The following is a 20,897-nucleotide window of genomic DNA, read 5'->3' as shown; positions in this document are numbered from 1 at the left end:
GGTAGCGCTTTTATCTCTGTTTTGAAAACATAGACGATTTCTATTTTATTTATGTGCTAATTAGTCATTGTAAAATAAGGCTGTAGAACTATATAACATGAGAAAGATCACTTTTCCTGGCCTTCTCTCTTGTCATTTCACCATTAATTCAACTCACTCTCTTGCACAACACTGGTGATTTCTATTTTAATCACACTTCAGTGAGATTTAGGTTGAAGAGGTAGCATTTTTTTTTAACTAAGGTAGTTGTTAATACTGAATAATCTCATAACCTTTCCTCTTGAGTTTTTATTTTCTCAGACAGGCCAGAATATTTTAAGCTAATTGGTAATTTCTGGGCATTTTATTTATGCATCCAAGCAAAGAATACGCTATTTCAGAACATGACTCAAAATAAGTATGAGATATTACTACTGCCCTTGGGGCTCTAACGATACTGTTGGAGAGCTGGCACATACCTGAGTGGAACAGGTAAGTCAATACTTGAAGCATTACCAGTCTAAGTGCCAGAATTTGTATCGTTGGTAGTACTTGCCACAGGAGCACAGAAACTGGGAAAGTTGCTATGAGCATAAATGTGTTCTTCAAGCCCTTGCAGAAACAGAGTAAACCTATCATTTTCATTAAACAACTTAAAATACTAAAAATAATAGAGGAAACCCCATTGCATTGTCAATTTACTCTTAACGTGTAAGAACCCAAGTCAGGAACCTGCTTTAAGTAGTAAGGAGCATTAGGAGAGTTTTGCTATTTGTTTGTTTAATTAAAGAGAGACTAGATGGAAGTGAATTTAAGGTATCCGGCAGCCTTGTCTGAAAAAGTCCCTTCTATTTCAAAGAAGAATTCTAAAGGCTGAAAACCCAAATAAGAACATATTGCCTTAGAAATTCAAAGGAAAGGACATGAGAGGCTGTGAAGGAAAAACCAATAGGACTCAGTGAGCGGCTAGCTATGGATGAAAAAGAGCCAGAAATAATCAAGGATAATTGAGATTTTGATTATAAAGGTAAAGTAGGATGATGGGGACTTCATGCTCACAATACCTTTATAACAATGTGATAAAAAAAAAAATCAAGTAACACTCCCCTTCCATGGGAAAGTTATTAAAAGAATACCACTTCAACAAGATCCCTACCAGGGAAAATACTCAATGATACTGTAACAGTGTTGCATGGTGACAGATGGTAGTTACACTTGTCGTGACCACAGTATTAACACATAGAGGTGTCGAATCACTATGTTGTACACCTGAAGCTAATACAACATGATGCGTCAACTCTACTCAAATTGAAAAAAAAGATCCCTACCAATATTCAATATTCCACACAATTCCAATAATCAGACACACACACACACACACACACACACACACACACACACACACTCTCACAAATAGGCTCACACCCTCAAGCTTCCTGTCTTATAAGCTTGAACCGAAACCACAGGATGTGTCCTGCCTTCTGCTTAGGTGGTAATGCCTATGGCAAACAGTCATTTGTGCCCCATTCACTTCATTAAAATGTATTTCACATCTTAAATTCCACACACTGCTGGGGTTCCCCCCCTCCCCCCGCTTTCCACCCCAAGTCATAACCTCCTTTTAACCCTGAGTGCCCCAGCATCTGGAGCACAGTAGAACCCTCTGAGGCCTCCTGAACTCATGAGTCACTATAAATAGCAGCAACATCAACTCTCCCATGACACAAGTAACATCTATTCATAACATCTCATGGCATGATAAAATGGAATAACTATTGTAATAGAGTCAGAGGCGACAAGAAACGACACCCTTCCATAGTGTAAGAACTGCCACCTGGAGGGCACTTCAAGTGACTTGAAGGTGACTTCAAGCGATCTGAATTTCAGAAATGCAAAGCACCCTGAGAGATGTATATGGTTACCTGGCTAAGGAAGACAGAGGCACCATGACACATTCCTCCTGTATTCACCAGCATCACAGAGGAATACATAGCAATTATTCGTACCACACAAAACACAACACTGGTGACCCAAGCCAGTGCCACCAAAAATGCAAGCGTGCCAACGTATTTCCTTTCTGTACAGCACTGCCTCTGAGTTGCCCACTTGTCCCACCCAACAGCCTTTCTTCACCAGATTAATTTCACTGAGAAACACGAAGATCCTTCTCATGAAAGAGCAAACAGCCCATTTGCTTTGCAGGGGCCCAGAACTGGGGATTCCAACTGCCGGCCAAAATCAAGAACACAGCCAGTTAGCAGAGTCACTTGCAAGTGGCAGTATTCCACCTAAACGAGCAGCACAATAGGGACCATTTCTGCCCCTTGAAAGTCCTGTTTTGTGGGTCCTCTCACCTTCCAGCCAGCATCCAGGTGACACTCATGAGCAAGTTAAGAGACTGAATTTAGGCTAGTTCCCTCAAAGATGCCATTGAGAGCCACGCTGATAGCTAAAGCAAAGGGACAGACAGTGGGAACCTGTACTAGAAAGGTCCAGAAGACCCTAAAGAAGAATGATTCGTGTTCACAGGATATTAATCTCTACAAAGTTTTAGTATGTAGCTTGTGGCATGACCTGTGTACAATGGGTGGGGGAGAAATGAGCTTGTTCAAAGTAACTCAAAATAATGACTGTTAACCATCATTGCTAACCAGAGGCACTGCTCATTTACTACTCAGAACACTGTGGATTAAGTTCTTGGATTATCTCCTTCTCATACACGAGGACACTAGAACACAGAGAGGTTAAGTATCTTGCCAAGGCTGCACTGCTGATATGAGCTGGGATTCAAACTCAGTCTGGCTCAAATATGTACTCCTAACCACTGCCTTCCCAGTAGAATCACATCCCAAGGGCCCTTCTGAAAAGGCAAACTTTTCAAGTTTTCGATTATTTTTTTTAATACAAAGAACCTTTGTTTCAGACCTAAAGAAGAAGTATTTCCTCCTACTTATATAAGATAAAAAAGAGGGTGAAAGAGACCGTATAGTTATTTTGTATTGCGTTTTGTTTCTTCACAGTGAAATGAGAAGCTACCTCATTTCACACACATTCCAAAGATTCTCTTCTCTCCTACCATGCCCATTCATTTTGGGGATATGCAAATGGCATGCAGAAAATAAAGAAATCTCACTTTATGACATCAGACCTAAGGGTCTTGTCTGAAAACATTTAAAGGTCAACAAAAAACAGGAATGCGCTATGAAGAATGAGGTCAGGTAGGGGGAGGGCACAGGGGTGTGCACTGGGAAAAGGGGAAGTCAAATGACAAAACTCCAAATAATCTTGGCTCTTATGAAAAGGTACTCTGTTCGTTTACCCGGAAGCACCAAACAAAAGCAGCTGCCCATTTCTCTGTTGCAGTTTCCTGAATATAACTGGATCACCAACTGGCATCCATTGTTCCCAGCTCACAGAACAATGTTCACTAGCATAAACCCATCAGTTCTGGTACATATCCAAAGAGCTAAAAAAAGAATACCGCAAGACTGAATGAGTGTCTATATGCACATACCTAGCAATACGATTCCACAGCAGGCGAGTCATACGTGTGAGAAGCAGTTAGCACCCCAAGCACTGATGCATGTTGAAGCTTGTCAAGAAATACATTACACATCGGACCAATATGCTGAACAGCACATTCTGTTTGTAGCTCTGTTTCCTAACATTTTACACATCTTCAGAGTCTCTGCACTCACAAAGTGGCCTATGATTTCCCGCCCCCCAAATATCCCAGGACACTAACAAAATGAGACGTTCAGAGGTCAAAACCATCCACGGTGGGAAGTCGTGTTGTGTTTCTAGGGCCTGTCTCATCAAGGACCACCTTCCCACCCACTTTCTGGGCAACCCTCAGAGATGGCAGCTGCTAACTTTAAAAAAAAAAAAAAGTGCATGGTGGAGGAGGCAAAAAGGATTATTTTTAAGAAAGAGCACAATCTAACTTTTCTCTCCACCACCCACTCCACACCACCTCCTCATTCCCTTGTCTCTCCTCCTGCTTGCTCTTCCATTTCACTCTTCTTCCCCAGTCTCTCTCCCGGGTGCTCAGTGAGCCACACCTTCTCACACGCATTTCCTTCTCTGTGTCCCAAACTGGGCGGCAGCTCGGACACCACACTGGGAAGAACAGTTGTAAGGGCTCGGGGCTGCTGCCAAGCTCAGGCAAACAAACCCAGTTCCTCCTCCGAGCTCCAGATGTGTGGGAATCAAAACACGCATTCACTTTTGAGAAGCCCTGCCTTGACATGAGAGCCGTGGAGAAAAGAAAAAGCATCTCTGTTATGAGCTAAATGAACCTATTAATTATGTCATCTTCCTGATGTGCCTAAATACTGGAAGATAATTGGCTTATTTCTTCTTCTAAATGCCCTTAACGATTCAGTTCCATGCCTCTTTAATATGGCTTCTGAAGCTGAGCTGCCCAAATTCTGTGTGGAATATATTGAACATTTTTAAGTGTACATGATAAATCCACGTGCCCTGTGGATGAATTTCCTCCATCAGTTGTGGGCGACAAGCAATTCAACACACTCGGGAGTCATCTACCCAGACCAAAATACCACGTTAGCAATAGTTAAAATAATGAGGCACTTTCCAAAGTGGAATAATTAAAAGTTAGGACCAGATTTTATGTGGCGAGGGAAGAAGGCAGAGCAGGGAAATATAAAGATGATGTGCAAGGATTAAAAACAAGAAAGTCAACTAGATATTTATCTATTGATGGGAAATATTCAGACCAATAAAAGCAACGTTTATGTCTTCCTCTGTAGTAATCCACTCACTCAGTAACTCTTCAATGAGCATTTATTAGGCACATACTATGTGCCAGGCACTGTGCTAGATGCCAGAAATAACATACTGAGCAAGACAAATTTGATCCTACCACTCATGGAGCTAACAATCTAGCACTAGCACAAGACAAAGCTGCAAGCTCATAAAATCATCAGTTAAGCATGTAGTATGAAGGGAAGAAAGGGCTTAGAAAGAATGACCCTGGGGAACCTACGTTAGATAGAGTAATAGGAAAAGGCCTATCTCCACAACATTTAAAAGATAGACAATAAGGGTGCCTCAGTGGCTCATTTGGTTAAGCATCTGGCTCTTGGTTTCAGCTCAGATCATGATCTCAGTTTCATGGGTTCAAGTCCCACATTAGGCTCTGAGCTGGCAGCATGGAACCTGCTTGGGATTCTCTGTCTCCCTCTCTCTCTATCCCTCTCCTACTCGTGCTATCTGTGTCTGTCTCAAAATAAATATGCAATGGAATACTACTTGGCAATGAGAAAGAATGAAATCCTGTCATTTGCAACGACATCGATAAAACTGGAGGGTATTATGCTAAGTGAAATAAGTCAGTCAGAAAAAACAGATATCATACGATTTCACTCATAAGTGGGATTTGAGAAACTTAACAGAAGACCATGGAGGAAGGGAGGGGAAAAAAACAGTTTCAAACAGACAGGGAGGCAAACCATAAGAGACTCTTAAATACAGAGAATTAACTGAGGTTTGATGTGGGGGGAGGGGAGGGGAGAAAATGGGTGATGGGCATGGAAAAAGGCACTTGTTCGGATGAGCCCTGGGTGTTGTATGTAAGTGATGAATCATGGGAATCTACTCCTGAAGCCAAGAGCACACTGTATACACTGTAAGTTAGCTAACTTGATGATAAATTATATTAAGAAAAAAAAATTTTTTAAAGACTGAATGAATGAATGAATGAATGAATAAATAAATAAATAAATGCTAGACCATTAGGGTGCCTGGGTGGCTCAGTCAGTTAAGCATCCAGCTCTTGATTTTGGCTCACAGTTCATGAGATCAAACTCCACATTAGGCTCTGTGCTGATGGTGTGGAGCCTGCTTGGGATTCCCTCCCTCTCTCTCTCTCTCTCTCTGCCCCTCCCCAGCTCGTGCTCTCTCTCTCTCTCTCTCTCAAAATAAATAAACAAACATTTTTTTAACAGCTAGAACATAAAGAGAGAGAAAAGCTAACAAGGACAAGAACAGGGTGACCATTCCAGGAAGACAGGACTATATTGTGCAAAGGCCCCCCGAGGCAGAAAAGGTTTGGGCACCAGGGAACTGAAAAATCAGTGTGGCTGAAGTAAAGTGAGCAAGATGAGAATGACCCATAACAGGGCTGGTGAGATGCTGGGGGCCATGATGCCCAGTCAAGATTTTATTCTAAGGACAACAGGAAATTTTCAGTGGAGGAGAGGAGCAGCATAACGCAGTTCACGCTTTATGACGATCATTGTCGCCTCTGTGAGGAAAAAGACTTGAAAACGAGCTTGTCGCAATGGTCTAAGCAAGAGAGGATGATTCTCTCCACCAGAATGCAGCAGTTAAACCGAAAAGGAGTAGACAGATTCAGATCTATTTTAGACGTAGAACCAATAAAAGTCACTGATGGATTGTATATAAGGGTGTCAGCAAGGAAAGAATCAGAGAGGATTCTCATTGAGTTACTCCATTTATAACTTTCCCAGAAGTTACAGGCATCACCTGACAGAAAGTCAGGCTCATGCAGGAATCTGATCTACGGGACATGGTATGTCCATATGCGTAAGTAACTCAAACACCCTGACCCAAGAATAACAGAAACCGTGTGTGGTTGTTCTTGAGACACAATAACGGTATACTAGGCAGATATTTCAGTGAATTTTCCCATGAGAATTTTGTTGTTATGCTGGTGCCAGAGCCCCATAGCTTCCCCCAAAAACTTAGGGTTAAATGCCTTTCTATACGTGGGTGCACCAGTTCTGACTTACATACAAGTGCTCCAGAGAAAACCAATTCATCTAGTCCCCATGACAAGCAGCAGAGAAAGTACAAATTTCTAAGAGGACCTTCATGTCAAATTGGATGACTCATATCAAATACATCAAGGGATATTACAGCATAATTTATTGGCTAACAAGAAAATAACTATAAAAGACACATTTACAAATAATTTTCTTATGATCACTGAACAAGTGGGTCCTTAAAAATAGTCTCTCCATATGATCCCTTCAGAAACTGGGTATACAAAACAATGCAGTACCCCACAAGGAGGAGACCTCTGAGGGTAAAGAGAATGGACTGCCTTGTTTATTTTACATACTGTGCTCAAACTGGTTCCCAAATGCCACAGAAAGCAACTGCCCCCTTCCCCCCACCCCACCCCACCCCCACTGTGGTCGATGCACATTCAGTCTCACTACCTTTCTGATTTGTTCGTTCCCTGTTACCACTTGAAGGTTACTGGCATTGTTTCTGTTGCCCTTCCTAAATAGCTGGTACATAATTATCTCAAAATCCCTCAGCGCATTTGTCTAGGTGGGCATTTTTCCCTTTTTAGTATTTATAGTGATGATGCGCTCCTTTTCATAAATTGCAAAATGGGAGATGACTTAGAGACAGGGAAGAAGGAGATATCGATCTCTCTCCCTTTCTCTCTCTCTCTCTCTCTCTCTGTGTCTCTCTCTGTGTCTCTCTCTCTGTCTCTCTCTTTCTCTCTCACGCACACACACATGCACGGGGGAGAGAACCTCGGGTTCTGGCACAGGCTTCATCAAAACAGATAGCAAACACAGATACAGAGTAGTAATTTATTTGGAGAAGGGTGTTGAATTTTGTTCCTGCAGACTATTCACTGTGACCTTTTTTATCTGCATTTCAAGGACATTGCTTGAAACAGACCCCATTATTTTAGTCCGAATAGTAAGGACTCCTTTCAGAAAGGCTTTCCCCCCAACATTCTAATGAAAAGCACAGAATTCTTATCTCCTGCCCTTTGGTCCTTTCTGTCTTACATTTATTCTAATACCTTTAAGTTTCAATTTTATGGTCTATCTCCAAGCTTTCCTGCAACCTTTGCTCTCTAGTTTGGTGGTCCATCTGTACTGCCTCTTTTAGGATAGTACCTCACTAGCTTCTAAGCCACCTGCTCAGTTTCAGTGGTGAGACTGTAAGAGATTCACAGATTCCCATCACTACACTTCACACCCTCTTTAATTTAACTCTGTAAATTCACTTTTCAACACTCCCGAGCTGTTAATTCTAATTTGGCCTCTCATCACCTGCAATGACTGAACTGGAGCTTTATCTGTGCCACCCATAATGCATTTTATTACAGGTCCCATATTTCTGCAACTGTAGCAAAAAGATGAAGAGTGTACAGAGCTCTGCCAACATACAAAGCTGTCACTATGTAGCTCCTGTTGGAGGATCTGCCAAAATTGGAATGTGTTTCTATCGCTTCTCCCTTCTACTGCACATATTCGTTCTCGCTTCAGCCACAAAGTTCCCCAGATAGCCAAATATCCTCCACATCAGAAGAAGCAAAAGCATATACCTAAACACACTGTCTACCGTATCAGTTGAATCTATGGGTGTTCTCTGACCTCCTACTACCCTGTTCTTAATAACACTTCCATCCAATGTATGATATTTAATATGTTCGATGCTTTCAGAACCATATTACTCTACACTCTTCTCTCCCTTATGGGATATTTTTCTACTTTTCCTTTCTAAATCATCAACCTGGCCCACAGCCTGGTTAAATGTCATCTATAACGCCATCAATGTCGTATACATATATATATATATATGATATATGATATATGATATATGATAAATATGATAGTTTATGTTTTTTTATATATATATACGTAAGATGTATTTTTTTTCTTCTTGACCTACTGTCTCAATAGAACCTATTTCTAAGCAAAAGCCATCTAAAAATGCCTTTGAGTCTTCCAGTGACTACTGATCACTGTAGTTAAATACCATGTATAACACTCTGCCCTCTTTCACTAGTCAAAATCTAGACTATCCAAGCGTGCCTAAACTTTGTCAGATCTTTTCAAGAATCTTACCAGACCTCCTCCTAGAACAACCTGCTAGGACAAGAAAAGACTCTCCATAGACATTATCCTTTAGAGACCATCCCAGTAGGATTGTGTCCCTCCCCATTAGCCACAAGATCCTACAAAGTGTCTTTTCTGAGGACGTGGGATGGAGGCAGAGAAAAGAACCAATACCCAGGGAGTACTCACTGAGAGGTTTGAGGATGCTGCTGCTGGTTTCATCTGCATTTTCCACATCTGACTTATCAGAGTAGTTCTCAGAGATTCTTTCTTTTTCCTTCTTTTCTTTGTGCCCTGTCTTTCTCTTGTGGCGTCTCCTTCTCCTGTAGCTCTTCGGCACATGGACCCCAATGTAGATGGTGTGGTGGCCTAAGAAAGGTACACAGATCATTAGTAATTTCAAATCACATTCTCTGCTGCATATAAATTTCACAAGCTCCTCAGGTCAGAAGAAAATGTCTACGAATTCATTACCATTTTACATTTGACAAACTGGAAAGATAAAATGTCTTCCCAATTTTCCGTGACCGAGAGTGTAATTCAACCTGTTGGCTGGCATTAGGATTCTGGGAGGGTATGCTCCAGTTATATCCGGATAGAGAACTTTTCTCTAGGGAAACCAAAAAATGCCAAGCCAGAAATCAAGAACCCTTGATTCTGGTCAAACCTCCATCTTCAATTAGCTATTTGACCTTGAGCACATCCCTTAACCATTCTGGGCCTCAATCTCATCATTCATATAACAAGAGGCTTACTACATTGGGTGATCCCTGGAGGCCTTCCCAGTTCTAACCTTCCACGAGTCTGTGATTATACTAAACAGAGTGCTTAAAAAGGAGGTCTTAGAGCAGCAAAAAAAAATAAATAAATAAAGATCTAACTCAAAGTTCAAGAAGTCATTCTACTGGAGATAAGCTTTTGCATTAAAACTTTTTTTTTTTTTTTTTTTACGAAATCAGCAGAATAGAGACTTAGAACTGGGACAAATTGAGAAAAAATAAGACCTACTTGGAGAGAAGATTTCAGAAATACTCAAATGTTCACACTAGGAAACAGCTAAAATGAATGTCCGTTACAGTGCCATTCTCGTTTTTCTTTTTTCGTTTCCCAAAGTTTCTAAAAACTGGTTGTTGCAATGATAAAAATAAACCCAGCCCAGCAAAAACTGCCTTGAAGAGAAGGGCATGAGGAAAAAAGATTGTGAAATGCTTTTAGTTCTCTGGATGGAAGAAGCTGCAAAACTGACAAGTGGTATTATTCTTACAAAATCTGATAAGACAGGAAGAAAAAAGGAACTCAAAGCTCCACATCTTTTTTTTTTTTTAATTGGGAAACTTACTTTCACTTTATTACAGCACAACTTCTGAATGTGGGAACCACTATCTCAGAAGTAATGTGAAAACTTTTTTTCTTTTTGAACTGCAAATTAGATGAGATTATATCATCTTCCCCATCTCCTTTCCCATTCTGGAATTATTCCTGGATGACCACTTTACAGTGCCCCAGATGATATCACAACCTAACATGCAACACGTGTACGCGCACGATGTCTCACGTAAATGGCTGTGAGTCACTTTCCACAGTCACTCACCAGGCATATCTAAAAACACTATAATTCACAGGGGTGTTCCCTTAAATTGGAAGGATTAAAACAATTGTATGCTCCTTTAGGAAGGAGCCTCCAACTAAGGAATGCAGATCCCTAACTGAATGGGTTAGGATTCCAAAAAAAAACTGGTATTTGGAATGAGGTTGGAGGCATCTATATAAAGTGTGAAACTCCCCCCTCCCGACACACGTAGACACACACACACACACACCAACTCAACTATTACAAAGCACAGTGAAATGCTCCTCACAGACTGAGTGCCAATGAGAAATTTATCGTGTCTAACCATTTGCAAGCAAATTGTTCTCATGGGAAAGCTATATTATACTAGGAAGTAGGAAATGTCTCAGAAACAATGTGAATTAAGAAACAGTGTCAATTGTTTCCTGTGCTCCAGTCACTAAGGGAGTCCTGCAGCTTTATCTCAAGGCACACAATATATGTAAGCAAAGCCAACCAAATTCTTTAGTGAATCAAACACTGAAAGGTTGGTCACTTTCATTCAGGAATTAGGAAAACATCATGAAAAAAAATTAAGAAGCTGGAAAATTTTTAAACCTGTCACATTAAATATTTTCTACATCTTATTAAATAATGGCAACCAAGCAAAAAAAAAAAGTGACAGGTTAGTTACATCAGTCATATAGATGTTACACAGGAAGATTTTTTACTATATTTACCCAAATCTACACAGTACCTTTGATAAGTCATTAAAAAGACAGTTTAAAGTGTGTTTGGGGCGGGGGGGGGGGGGGGGGGGGATGGGCTAAACAGGTAATAGGCATTAAGGAGGACGCTTGTTAGGATGAGCACTGGGTGTTATACGTAAGTGATGAATCACTAAATTCTATTCCGGAAACCAATACTCCACAGTATGTTAAATAACTTCAACTTAAATAAATAATTTTTTAAAAAATAATAAAAAAATAATAAAAGACAGCTTATATGGGCTGACAAGATTTTAAGGTAAGATTTCTAGAAACTCTTGTCATTGTCAACCTAAGCAAAGAGGGTGATTCAGAGAGTGAGCTCGCAAAGCCCACAGACAGGAACATACCTTACCTTCTGGGACCTAACTGAAGTTGCAGCCCCACAAAAACAGTGCCATTTTATTCACATCGTGATCACATGCCTCCCCCTGCCTTAGGAAGAAGATTCGGCTTCTCCCTGTCTCCTCCAGCTCCCGCCTCAGATGTTTCCCATCCACACACACCCCACACTTCAGCACACACTTTCACACAGGTGGGGAAGCTTGCAGATATGATACCGCTTTCTGCAGCCCAGATATCAAGCAGAAATATGGTTCCTTGCAAAACACTCCAAATTTCAGACATTTTTATCAGCTTTATTGAGGTATAATTTAATTTACACTACTGAGGTGCAATTCACTCATTTTAAGGGTATAACCCAAAGATTTTCAGTATATTCACAGAGTTCTGCAACCATCACCTTAATCAACTTTAGAACATTGCCACCAACTCAAAAAGATCCCTTGTGCACATGTGTAGTACTGCACTCTGTACCTACGTCCATCTCAAGCAACCACTCTTAAGCATTTTTAATACTTTCAGTGATGGCCTCTGGGAAGCTACAATTCGCTGGTACCCACACAGCCATGAACTTTTTGTGGGCATCCTTACGCTACAGTAGAATGAAATATTCCCTAAGGAAAGAAGATACTACCTCCCGAGAGTCATGAGGAAATCATGACACTGAGCAAAAATTCAAAGCATGCTCCTTTTTCTTCTCACACATTACCGGTAACTAAATTTTCCTTTTCTGTCTTGCGTTCAGATAGAAGAGAAGGAACACGGTCCTAAGGTTCAATAAACCTTTAGGAACCTGGGGACAGTGCTTGTGTTTCACCCATTACTTCTCAGTTGCTCTACACTTCAACTTCTTTGCCCAGAGGAAGAGAGCAAGACAACTTCACCTTGGAAAGTGAGCGTAAGGCATGCTTTCTCAAGGTGATAACCAAATATTTCATAAGTTGTACACGCCAAGTTACAAAAATACCGAAAGTAAAATGAGCTCAAATGGAAGCATTCTTGCTGCTCCCACAGAACACCTGTCTTCAGGATCAACAGACGCAGAATTAATGAAAATATACTACTGTTGATAAGAATCTCATGGGTGGATTTTGATATTTATTTTCAATAAAATATCTTTACCTGCCTCAGAGATGTGTCATGAAGATTGATGGCTATTTTTAACACTAGAACTCATAAAATGACAGCAAGCACTTTGGAAATATACAAAGGTTGAGGGTGTAGTATTATTTTACACGTAAAATAAAAAATGAGAAACGTGACAGACAAGCTCTCCAATCCAGCAAGGGTCTACAAAACTGTAGATGCTGAAAGAATCAGGGAGAGTTACCAGCTTAACTTGTAAGAGAATTTTAGACTCAAAAATAAGATAAAAGATAAGGTAAGATGAGATAAAGACCTCTCAGCTAGAAATTTCACCAAAAACTGCTTCCAAAGTTTCACCAAAAACTTCTTTCCAAAGGAGAAGCAACATTTTTTCTAAAATAGCTAGAACTCACAAGAAAAGGTGACTGTCTCGACTACACTCAAATAGAAAAAAAAAAAAATTTACGGTGACTGTTTTAAATATTATTAAAATAAAGTTTGCATTTTTGCTACTAAAATTGTATCAAGCAAAACTACTGGAATCCACATTTGACAGTGTTCATTTAGGTGTGAGTCAAAGGGCACTGAGTCCTTGATTTGGCAGTGGCCTCAGTATCATGTGTTAAAATAAATACCCTGCATGCCTTTCTCTGACAGATGGTGTAAGTTCCCAACAAACTCCAAATGTCTTGAGAATATCTCACAATCCATGCCACAGCCAGTACTACTGGGAAGAAAGCATGGCTTTCCTGGTTATCTCCGAAGGTCAGAAATTATCACCAGGTGAGGCTGGCCTCTTCCCATCCTCACCTGCTCCACCTCGGCTGAAAGCAGTACTGTGATTCTATCGTGTCCAATTCTTCCAATTCCTAAGATATTTCTAAACTAATGTCATTGATAGTTGCTATCCTGTTTTCAGACCAACAGAAAACTTTCACACCTGGAAATTCTGTAGTCATTCAAGTTAAGAGGCTGTCACAGATACTCAGTGTGCTACCAAGGATGATTAGGATTTTGTAGAATTAAACCCATCAAACCAGAAGACAAACCAGAAGAAGGTTTTACACCAGCCAAACTCAAAATTCTACAAAAACGCTGGACAGTGAAACCACATATGCCTCTATATGCAAGATAGACCTATTAGCTCCTGTAGGAAACATATTACTGTTCTTACTGTACATACAGATGATAGCAACTATTTATTGAGTACTTACAAACGTGCCAGGTTCTGGCTAGGTCTCTGATATCTATTACCTCATGCAATCCTCACAACTGCACAAATTAAGGACTACTATTATCGTAATTATACAAGCAAAGAAACCAAGGTGCAGGGAAGTCAAGGATACTGTCACCAACAAACTCATAAAAGCACACAGGAGAAACAGCTTTCAAGTGGCAGTAACAAAGATAGCGAGTGCTTCATCACTACTTTGGTGGTGATTTGTTGGTTTGTTTTTTTCTTGGCGGGGGGCAGGGGGACGCTTGTGCTATATAGTATACAGCATTTATACCATCAGTCTTATAACTGATTACACTTTCTTCCTCGTGTTGGCTGCTAGAAATACAAGAGAAAAGTCTCAGGCCAACCAGTGGTGGGCAGAGTTTTGAGACGTGCATTTTATACACTAACCTCATTCTTCCAGGTTTTCACGCATTATTTTCCCTTCACACTAAACTATTTGGGGAATAAGGAATTATATGAATTTTTTTTTTTTAATCTGAGATGTCAGTGGTCGGGGAAGAGGATGGCAATGGCTGGGGTGGTTGTGGGGAAGCATAGATTTCTAGGCAAAGATTTAGACCTATAGATTTAGATCTAGCTAAAAAGGATCCCCAGAGGACAGGTAAAATCTTTGCCATCCCCATCCACCTACATACATATCTAAGGAAACACTGAGGGATGTTTCCATTGTTGCTCTTTCTATAGTCAACCAAATTTCTGTTTTCTCTAGTTCAAAGATTCTACAACGTCTGGCACTTTGTATCATTCTTCTAGAACTAATCAGCAATATTCCCAAAATATAAGTCAAATATTGCCTTCCCTAGTTTATCTAAAATAAGCTGGCCTTAAGCCAAGATGCCTAAGACATGTTGTATCTATTGCCAAGAGGGATGTAACAGAGGGAAACAAAATTAAGAGATATTTATTATCTCTATTTTAATTATGGAAAGAAAAATGTAGAAGAGGAGGCAGAGCCTCTAGATGAGTGACAGATTATAAAAAGATGCTGTGGACTTTACTTCTTAAACCAAAACAAATGTCAAAGATTTTTTAGAAGTAGAGGAATAAGAACCTTAAACAAAATCATAGTATCAAGTTGAGATGCCACAGAGGCTGTGTGTTGACACTTCATATAATAAGAAATATATCAGTGCCTATAAACCTAAACACTTTAATAAATGAAATGCAAATAATTTGTTAGCTTCTTACTAACAAACACAGAAGACTGTCCATAAGCAGCTCTAATAAGATATAACCCAAATAACATTGCTACTCAGGCATAAATACCAACTCATGAAAAGAAAACCTGCTTCAAATGGCATGGCATAATTTTGCAGTTAACAGGGGGAAAGTCAGCCTGTGATGAAACGTGTTTGCAAGAGGGTCTGCATTTCAAACATATACCACTACACAGGACACGAGCTGATTTTCCTTTTTGTATTTTGGATAGGGGTCACTTTTCACATAGAAAAAAAAATAATGCCTACGTTTATTAATAGAAAGTTATATATTACTTACGTATTTATAAATCATTTTGAATGTTGATAAGTAATCTCTTTTAATATTAATGCTACCAATCATATTTAAGATTAGGCATGCAGGCAAATAGTACAAGTGATGAAAAACAGGGAAATACTTTTCTTCCCACTGAACTGCATGGGAATTTCATCCACTGAAAGCCTCCCAGAAATCCTTAGGGCAACCTGAGGTTCCCCAAGCAAGACTGATAAGAAATCTCAGCTTGTTATCTGGTGTTTACTAAGCACAGTGCTTTTAATATTTAATATTTCATGATGATGATGATTATGCTAACAATCTCTAGGCAGGAACAAACAGGTACAGGAAAAAGTCGTGAAGGGGAGTCAAGCTTAGGGTTACTCAGCTAACCTCCTGTCCTTTAGCTGAGTAAACGTCTACACCTGTCTTTTAAGTGTCCATTTCTGGTGAAGTTCTACTTATAGCCTTTAGGTAAAGAGGAGAATTCTAAGAGCACACACTGAGGTTAAGTTTCTCTTACAGTTACCATCACTAATAGCTGATAAGAGGCAAAAACTGACGAGCATTATAAAAAGTTACAAGTAGTGAATATTTTTAAAGACATGTGACTTAATATGTTCAGTGGTCGTCAATTATTTGAAAATAGCTAGGCTAGAACAACCACTTAAAGGTAGTACAGGAACCTATCTTAATAAATAAACAAGACTTAAAGTGCTTCACAATCTCTAAAGAGTTGACTCTCCAAAGTAATTTTAACTTTGCTCTAGCAAAATCTCTCCTTTACTCATCTGTACACACCAAATATAATCTATATTTATATCTATGTCTGTATATCTGTATCTCTATATATCTATATAGATACAGGTGCATATAGATATGCAGAGGTATCTGTATAGACTCCATATATAGGAGATGCAGAGAGAGAGAGAGAGAGAGAGATCATCTTCATGGACAATCCAAATCAAATGATGTCAATAAATTGTCTCTCACTGCAGATGGTACCCAAGTACACAAAGGTGCCATACAAGTGTTGATCTCCTTCTCCCTTCCCTTTCTGTGAGGGAAAATTCAGAGCATGATTTCCTCACCCTCCCTTGAGCCCTGATAACAACTTGTGAACTCCCTCTGCTCTCTAGCAAAGGCACCCCTGAGCAGGGCAGAAGAGCCAGCTTTAGACCGTCTATCTTGCCCTCCAGTGGGCTGCTTTACTCATTATACAGGGTTTAAATGTTTGACAGAGGGAACACCTTCCACAACCTCAATCTTCCCTCACGCTGCCCAGAAACACGTGCCTGGCAATCTCCACCCTGCTCTGGGTAGAGTTTCATCCAGAGCTTTCACACAGTGAGTGCCAACCCCCAGGAGCTGTTATCCTTTTACTTGACTGAGCAGAATAGATTGGAACCAAAAGGCCTGGGAAGGCCCGTGCCAGGCGGGGCAGTGCTAAGAGTGAAGAAGAATCACCCAACAGGAAAGATGAACCCTCCACTCATCCTGACACCCCAGAACCCCCAAAAGAGGCTGGTGAATTTTAATGTGCACTACACATGCTGTCAGATAAGATCCACCTGTGATCCAAACACTGAGAACTGACAGTTTCCATTATTTCTCTTATGGTCACCATTTGCACAACTGAATGGGAAGCAGGGTTGGGAGAGAGAAAACAATGGCTAATCCAATGGTCACTGATAACTGGATTTGCAATTGCAGCCAGAGAGGCAGCTTAGAGAGACACATAAATGCACACATTCACACTCTCATCCTACCCACATTGTCCATCTCCAAATCTATTATGGGTTCCCTTTTAGCACTGGCCTAAGCCCCGGCTGGGTAATAGGAAGAATAGTCTTTAGTTGCTATAGACAGATAATCCACCATATAGTTAATGCACTCATGGCTAATCAGGTATTAAATATTTAATATTAGTTCACATAATTCCCTCCTCTCACATACCTCTCACATAGGTAAATGAGATAGGGACAATGCCATAGGACTAAAACAATAACCAAGAAGTAGGAAAAGTGCCCCGAGAGACTTAAATAGCCTGAATAAGGCCAACTGCAGAATCTTCCTGGCTATGGTTCTCCTCACCCTCCCAGAAAAGAGAAGGACAACATTCAGACATAGCACCATGTAATCATACTTTTAGAGTTGAAATAACCTTAAAACATTACATGATTCAACCTTTTCATTTACCAGTGAGCCAACTGAAGCCAAAAGCCAGTGAATAACATAGAGACTGGGACTCTTGGTGCTCCCAGACATAGAAGGTTTCCTTGCCCACTTTCCCACTAGTACTGCCATGGTACCAGCCCACCACTGCCATCCCTCCCGTCTTCCACTGTCTTCAAAACACAGAAGAAGAAAAAAAAAATGCGTCCTTTCAAGTTCGTAATTACCTAGAAGGAAAAAGGGGCTTAGGAATTCTCTGAAAATGTTTCTGTCTTATAGAATGACCAGTTTAAATCCACAACCCTTAGCTCCATAAACTGCCCCAAATATGAAAATGTTCTGCCTATGACCTCTGTCCTCCACTGATCACCAATGGTCACTTTGAGAAACGGCAGAAAACTTTTAGTCTTTCCCTCTATGTCCTCCATTACACTTAACCAGTTAAAATATTTAGAACGGTTACAGAATTTTTAGAGCTAAAAAAAAAAAGCATCTTAAAGAAAATACAGCTCGACATTCTCACCTTACAGATGGATACACGAGCCTGGAGAGGTTAAAGTGATTTGCTTGTGGCAACACTGACAGTAACTGTATTAACAGGGACAAGGACCTAGACTTTCTCAGGGCAGTGCTCATCCCAAGGACGAAGAGCTTATGAAAAGCAGAGGCCAGCCAGGCTGTGTCTTCTTTCTCTCTCGCCTTTTCATAAGCTCCTCCCATCGCTTCTTGGCCTTTTGGCTAAGGTCAAGTGTGAAGCTCTTCCAACACCTTCCATTCTTCTCCTCTGTTCTTTCCACCTCCTATTCTCCCAGGTGCTTCTTCTCGTTCTCACCCATCTCCCTTTCCAAACTCCTTTCTGGCTGCAGAGGGAACAGACCTCATGCCTCCACAGAATGGCACATGAATTTCCCAAATTGCTCACAGCAGAAATCCAGAAGCAATCGCTCCCATGTACCCTTATGTCTCTCCACAGGTCCTGCCAGTCCAACCCAGGTGTCTCTTTTGTCTCCACTCTAGTATAACTGAAAAATCACCTCTCAGTTGAATCTCAGCAACAGTCTCCCATATTCATCTTTGTCCTCCTGGGATGTTCTCTCCATCTATCAGCAAAAGGGATCTTTTCTAAAAAATGCAAATTTGGGGGGGCGCCTGGGTGGCTCAGTCGGTTAAGCATCAGATTTCGGCTCAGGCCATGATCTCGAGGTTTGTGAGTTCGAGCCCTGCGTCAGGCTCTGTGCTGATGGCTGAGAGCCTGCAGCCTGCTTCAAAATCTGTGTCTTCCTCTCTCTCTGCCTGTCCCCTGCTCGCACTCTGTCTCTGTCTCTCTCTCTCTCTCTCTCTCTCTCAAAAATAAATAAACATTAAAAAAAAACTCAATGTAAGTTTTGTCTGGTTACTTTCCTGCTTAAAACTCTTCTGCAATGGCTCCCCAGTGCATACTCAATAAAATCCTAAATCTTTAGCATAGCATAAAAGGCCGTGAATCATCAGGATCTTATCTACCTCAGGCCACGTTCGCTCTGTTCACATGGTCCAGCCTCAATGTTCTCATTTCCACTTCTCAAATAGGCCTATCTCTTTCTCGCCTTTGGGCCTTCACACATGCCTGCCTGTGATGTTTCCATCATTCTTGCCCTAGATGGTTCCTGTGCATGCTTTAGAGTTCAACTTCATGTCACTCTATGGGAAATACATACCCGTTTCCCACCCAAACTCACCCACATACATGATCCGCTCTCTACATTATCACACCAACAACCTTGTCCTTAAATAATGACTGGTTTATTTGATCATACATTCATTGTGGCCTGCACTGGAATATGTTATGGCATTCAATGATACATGTGAGCCCAGAAAAGCAACATATCAGAATTTATATCCGCAACTGTTCTTAGCATTTTGACAAGCTTAAAGAAAAACAAAGCGCTGTGCATCAGTTAAAGCTAATAAGAAGAGTTAACACAGATACTAATCAACTAATTTGTTGATTACTGGATATCAGTATTAGCTCCAGTCTGAAAGCATTCTGCAGTCACAGCAATCGCTGGCAATAAATTACAGGCAAGGAGTATATCCAAGGGAGGCAGTATCTTAAATTTACTGGGTTCATCCTGGGGACTTCAAATTAGTTTACTAGTACTCCTAGCAAAACTAGGAGACAGGGAGGCACAAATGCTATTTCTCTGTGGAAGAAAACTGAGGTTCAGAAATTAAGTAATTTGTCGATGGCTTACTGCCAATACCATAGTATTTTTCAGGTATTACCCAAGAAACCTCAGAGCATCTCTGGTAGGGAGATGAGAAGATAGGTCATTAACTGCACTTTGCATAAAGGAAATGTAACCACATAAGCATGATTGGCCTCATGTCACCCACAAAGGCAGGGCAGAGCTGGAAATAGAAATAGGTTCTGAGACTCCTGGTTCTCAACTATGTTCTCTAACCCACGGCATAGACTGGATAAAAGTACCTGAACAATCAGATACTGATCTAATTTGCCAAATACATGTATCCATTGGATTCAATTATAAGCTTTCATTCCACATCCCAGACATTGTCTCTATTTTTCAATAGGGACAGAATTACCTGTTGAAAATTTAATAATCAGCTAGAGGTGGGGTGGCGATTTAACAAAACTACAATGTGCAGTTCTGGCCCTCTAAAGCTGATATGTTGGCCAATATCACTAAAATTCAAAACCTATTTTTTTCAGAAGTTTTGGCCTGCTAAAAGTTATTGAGCATTCCACCATGAAAAGAGTCAGTAAAACAATGTCTCAAGAGGCTGAAGTAGAGTCTATTCTCCTTTCAAAGTCAGCAGACTATAAAGAAAGGTGAACACATTGGATACAGCACTGCCTTCTAATTCTAACTCCATGGAAAGGTAAAAACAATTAACCAGATTTAAAAGCTTTTGCAGCTCTTCAGAGAAGGGAGTTATTTAAGTCACCTATACTGCTGATTCAATGGATATCACTCACCACACTCCCTACCTTCGCCTTCATCCCACCAGGCAATCAGCAGCCTCAGGGGCACAGTGTTTGGAACCTCCTGTGAGCTCCTGTCATGGCAGGTTCTCACCTCAGTCCCCTAAATGCTAGCAGCCAAAAAAGCAAAATAAAATTTTAAAAAATAAAACAAAACCCCACCAGCAAGCTCACCACAGCAACAAGAAAGCCTCAACTGAGCCTTACTCAGCTTTATTCTAATCTTCCTCTATTCTCTCTCATCAGACCCAATTCTCAATTCCCCCAGTGATTCTGCATTTTGTGATGACAAAAATGGGGAGATACTTAGCTCAGGTTTATTTCTATACTATTGCATAATCTCATTTAATTGGCACCTAAATTATATAATAACCAACAAAGAACATGATTATTCTAGTCTATGCTGGGTGGGAGGAGGAATATACACATCTCATATAAGATG

The 20,897-nt window shown here is 40.5% G+C and overlaps 1 protein-coding gene across 1 annotated transcript in view; it reads right to left on the bottom strand.

The window, feature by feature from the left end:
* SLC4A4 (solute carrier family 4 member 4) overlaps window positions 1-20,897 on the bottom strand; it is a 299,466-nt gene that overhangs the window by 270,755 nt on the left and 7,814 nt on the right. Inside the window, exon 3 of the mRNA XM_047091144.1 lies at window positions 9,024-9,203. Coding sequence (XP_046947100.1) covers window positions 9,024-9,203 — 180 coding nt within the window. The remainder of the gene's footprint in view (window positions 1-9,023; window positions 9,204-20,897) is intronic.

This window comes from Lynx rufus, unplaced genomic scaffold (genome assembly GCF_022079265.1).
Source record: "Lynx rufus isolate CCGP_SWC_20201006 ecotype Redwood Valley unplaced genomic scaffold, mLynRuf1.p SCAF_3, whole genome shotgun sequence".
Lineage (NCBI taxonomy): Eukaryota > Metazoa > Chordata > Mammalia > Carnivora > Felidae > Lynx > Lynx rufus.
The sequence above is the reverse complement of the archived record's forward strand: the minus strand, read 5'-3'. Positions and strand labels throughout refer to the sequence as shown.